Source organism: Nestor notabilis, unplaced genomic scaffold (genome assembly GCF_000696875.1).
Source record: "Nestor notabilis isolate BGI_N333 unplaced genomic scaffold, ASM69687v1 scaffold18756, whole genome shotgun sequence".
Classification (NCBI taxonomy): domain Eukaryota; kingdom Metazoa; phylum Chordata; class Aves; order Psittaciformes; family Psittacidae; genus Nestor; species Nestor notabilis.
Window position 1 is genome coordinate 591 of NW_009933513.1, and position 4,623 is coordinate 5,213.

At 58.5% G+C, this 4,623-nt stretch overlaps 1 protein-coding gene across 1 annotated transcript; it reads left to right on the forward strand.

Moving 5' to 3' along the window:
- Positions 1-5: 5 nt before the first annotated feature.
- Positions 6-4,620, forward strand: LOC104407596 (transcription activator BRG1; the record flags this gene model as incomplete). The annotated part of the gene is made up of 12 exons (XM_010016920.1): positions 6-44; positions 140-293; positions 380-543; positions 653-719; positions 872-982; positions 1,250-1,492; positions 1,831-1,944; positions 2,033-2,140; positions 2,358-2,444; positions 3,130-3,176; positions 3,307-3,473; positions 4,577-4,620. Coding segments are annotated over 12 exons (1,345 nt in total), but the record flags the coding sequence as incomplete, so codon positions are not given.
- Positions 4,621-4,623: the final 3 nt, after the last annotated feature.

Here is a 4,623-nt window from a genome sequence, read left to right on the forward strand (position 1 = left end):
GACAGCGACGACGTGTCCGAGGTGGACGCCAGGCACATCATCGAGTGAGTCCTTCCCAGTGCCCCTTCCCAAGGAGCGGGATCCATGGGGGTTGCTCCAAAGGGAGCCCTTTTCCTCACGGGCTCTTCCCGTGCGGCAGGAACGCCAAGCAGGACGTGGATGATGAGTATGGGGTGTCGCAGGCGCTGGCACACCGGGGCCTGCAGTCCTACTACGCCGTGGCCCACGCCGTCACCGAGCGGGTGGACAAGCAATCCACGCTCATGGTCAACGGGGTCCTCAAGCAATACCAGGTGAGGGGCTGCAGGAGCATCCCACCGGCACCTCCTGGGCTTGTAGCCGGCTTCTTCCCATCCTTCCATCCCTGTTTTCCTCACAGATCAAGGGGCTGGAGTGGTTGGTGTCCCTGTACAACAACAACCTGAATGGCATCTTGGCCGATGAGATGGGGCTGGGCAAGACCATCCAGACCATTGCTCTCATCACGTACCTCATGGAGCACAAACGCATCAATGGGCCCTTCCTCATCATCGTCCCGCTCTCGTAAGCAAGCGCCGGATTCTTGCTTGGCCAAACCTTGGGACCGGGTTTTCCCGGGTGCTTCCCACAGCACCGGGGCCTCTTTGACCAATTCTCTTGGTTTTCCCCCCAGAACTTTGTCCAATTGGGCCTACGAGTTCGACAAGTGGGCTCCTTCCGTGGTGAAGGTCTCGTACAAGGCAAGTAGTGACGTTGGCTTCACCTTTTCCTCTTTCCAATCTTATTTCCTTCTTCCCACGGAATCTGGGACGTTTCCCGGCACTTAAATCCACGGCCCCCGGGTTTGTTTGTCATTCCCCTTCACCGTTCCCGTTGGGAATTCCCTCCGCAGGGCTCGCCAGCAGCCAGACGCGCCTTTGTCCCTCAGCTCCGCAGCGGGAAGTTCAACGTCCTGCTCACCACTTACGAGTACATCATCAAGGACAAGCACATCCTGGCCAAGGTGGGTCCTCTCTGGGGCAGGAGCAGAAGAATCCTCCCATCTCAAGTGATCTTTCCCTCTGGATTCTCCCGCTTTCTCTTGCTTTTCCCCCTCTCTTTAATCGATCAATTCGTGGGATAGGGAACATGTAGAACCCCAACAAGGTGGTTGCTGAACGCTGCGGGGGGGTGGGGGTGGGTTCTGCCCTGTCCCAGCACCACGGGGTTCCTGGCTCGGTGCATCCCTCCTGGCTGCCTCCACTCCTCCTCCTCCTCCTCCTCGCCGCAGATCCGATGGAAGTACATGATCGTGGACGAGGGCCACCGCATGAAGAACCACCACTGCAAGCTCACGCAGGTGCTCAACACACACTACGTGGCCCCGCGGCGGCTCCTGCTCACCGGGACCCCGCTGCAGAACAAGCTCCCGGAGCTCTGGGCCCTCCTCAACTTCCTGCTCCCGACCATCTTCAAGAGCTGCAGCACCTTCGAGCAGTGGTTCAACGCTCCCTTCGCCATGACGGGCGAGAAGGTACGGCCAAGAGGCTGTGGTGAGGGGCTGGGGGGGCCCGGCCCCGTCTGCCTCCCCTTGGAGCACATCCCGGCTTTGGGATGGGGCTTATGGAGCAGGTGGGAGGGAGGGGAATGCTGCTTCTGAGGCTGGAATATCGGTGCTTGAACCGTGTCGGTGCCGCGCGAGGTGGTTCCCGGTGCATCGTGAGAGTGGAGGTTCTGCAGAGCGGGATGTGGGGCATCCAGATGGATTCAGTGCAGAGCCAGTCGCATCGAATGGCTTCTGGTGTCCCGATCCCAGGGGATCCCATGGGAATTACATCCCTTTGGTTGATGGTTCCTCTCCCGGTGCCGCAGGTGGACCTGAACGAGGAGGAAACAATCCTGATCATCCGGCGCTTGCACAAGGTGCTGCGGCCCTTCCTGCTGCGCCGCCTCAAGAAGGAAGTGGAAGCACAACTGCCCGAGAAGGTGCTGGCTCCTCCCTATCCCGTGGGATGCGTGTGGGGCTCCCATGGGATGAGCTGGGGGGGCTTCATCGCTTCCTGCTTCTCCACAGGTGGAATATGTGATCAAGTGCGACATGTCGGCGCTGCAGCGCGTCCTCTACAGGCACATGCAGGCCAAGGGTGTGCTCCTCACCGACGGCTCCGAGAAGGACAAGAAGGTCTGGATATGGGAGTATCCCTGTTTTGGGATGGGTGGGAATGTCACCGGGCTGAGGGGGGGCTGGTCTGGCTCCTGCTGCTCATCACCGCAGCATGAAACCCCTCCTTTTATAAGCAAAAGGGTTTCAAAGCCATCAGGAAGTGAAGTGGGAATTCCGGTTGAGCGCTTCCGGAATGTTCCTCAGGGATGTCTGATTGTCCATCTCCTTGGCACAGGGTAAAGGAGGCACCAAAACCCTCATGAACACCATCATGCAGCTGCGGAAGATCTGCAACCACCCCTACATGTTCCAGCACATCGAGGTAACGCAGGAACTCTGGGAATGGTGGAAAACAGCCCTGGGAAACTGTGGAAAACTGCTGTGTTCTCCTACACGGGGATCAACCCAAGTGGGACCAACCCAGTGGGGCTTAAATCCAACGGGGAATCAACCCAATGGGTCATCAACCCAACTGGGATTGACCCAACGGGGGTTAAACCCAACTGGGATCAACCTAATGGGTCATCAGCCCAACTGGGATCAACCCAACGGGGGTTAAACCCAACTGGGATCGACCTAGTGGGTCATCAACCCAACTGGGATCGACCCAATGGGGGTTAAACCCAACTGGGATCAACCCAATGGGTCATCAACCCAACTGGGATCAACCCAACAACTCCTGCGGCCGCAGCCCGGCCGGAGCGTTGCCCACATTCTGCTTCACGCTGGCGCTGTGCCGATCAGGCTGCCTCCAAAACACTCCTTTTGGCCCCCAAAACGGGTTCCCGTGAGCGCAGTGATGCCAAGTGGGTGTATCCCATCGGGATGAGCCCCTTGGGAACACCCTCAGCGCTTCCCGAGGCGATCCGGGAGCGGGATCCCTGTGTCACCCTGTGCCCACCATGGTTCTCTCCTGGGCCCCTTCGAGGCCACTTCCAGGCCACTTCCAGGCCGTCCATCGGCTTCCTTTGACCAGTTCCTGATGCTATTTCTCTTCCTGGTTTCAGGAATCCTTCTCGGAGCACTTGGGCTTCACAGGAGGCATCGTGCAGGGGTGAGTGAGGCGGGTGAGAGGCGCGAGGAGGAGCCACGTGGGGTTTCTCCTCCCAATCCCTCATCTCCCTCTTCTCCTCCCTATCCCTCATCTCCCTCTTCTCCTCCCTCCCTCCCTCCTTCCCTTCCAGGCTGGATTTGTACCGCGCCTCTGGGAAGTTCGAGCTCCTCGACAGGATCCTTCCCAAGCTCCGAGCCACCAACCACAAGGTGCTGCTCTTCTGCCAGATGACCTCCCTCATGACCATCATGGAAGATTACTTCGCCTACCGCGGGTTCAAATACCTCAGGCTGGACGGTGAGTGCCGCCGGCACCTCCCAGAGGAGATGGGGAACAGAGAGCAAAGGGACAGGGCTGGATCCTGGCATCCAGGAGGTCCCCATTGCCCCGGGAGGCTGATGCTGGAAGTACACAGGGATTGGGGAATGCCAGGTTTGAGCTGGAAGGTGCCGTGTGAGCACGAACCCAACCTTCCGTCACCGCATCCAGCAACGGTGCCGGGGAAGCCGTGGGGCTGCCGGAGCCGGTGCGGACCTGACCCCTGTTTGCCAGCAAAAAGCAGTGCTGGGTCTGTAATGAATCCCTGGATTTGGTGCTGGCTCCTTAGAGAATCCCTGGATTTGGTGCTGAGTCTGTAATGAATCCATGGGTTTGGTGCTGACTCCTTAAAGAATCCGTGGGTTTGGTGCTGGCTCCTTAAAGAATCCCTGGATTTGGTGCTGGCTCCTTAAAGAATCCCTGGGTTTTGGGGTGGCCTCTTTAAGAATCCCTGGATTTGGTGCTGGCTTCTAAAAGAATCCCTGGGTTTGGTGCTGGCTCCTTAAAGAATCCCTGGATTTGGTGCTGGCTTCTAAAAGAATCCCTGGTGGATTGGGTGCTGGCTTCTTAAAGAATCCCTGGATTTGGTGCTGGCTCCTTAAAGAATCCCTGGATTTGGTGCTGGCTGCTTAAAGAATCCCTGGATTTGGCGCTGGCTCCTTAATGAATCCCATGGGTCTGGTGCTGGCTCCTTAATGAACCCCTGGATTTGGTGCTGGCTCCTTAGTGAACCCCTAGATTTAGTGTCAGCTCTGTAATGAATCCCTGGATTTGGTGTCGGCTCTTTCCCGATCCAGCCCGGGAGCAGCTTTGAGCCGCTGCAGAGCTGAGGTGCAGAATGAGACCAAAGCAGCTCCATGAGCCGTGGTTTCTCCTCCCAGTCCATGTCCTGGTCCCACCACGGAACAATTCCCGTTGTGGGGAGTCCCTCGGGGCTGGCTGAGCCCCAGCTCCTGCTGCTGCCACCCTCCAATGCTGCCTTAAGGCCGGGCACGTCCCGAGCTCCGGTTCCTCTCCCGAGTGTCCCGTGTCCCGGCCCCTGGCCCCACTCTGGGTGGGATTAACCTCGGCTCTGCCCGCAGGGACCACGAAGGCCGAGGACCGGGGCATGTTGCTGAAGACGTTCAAC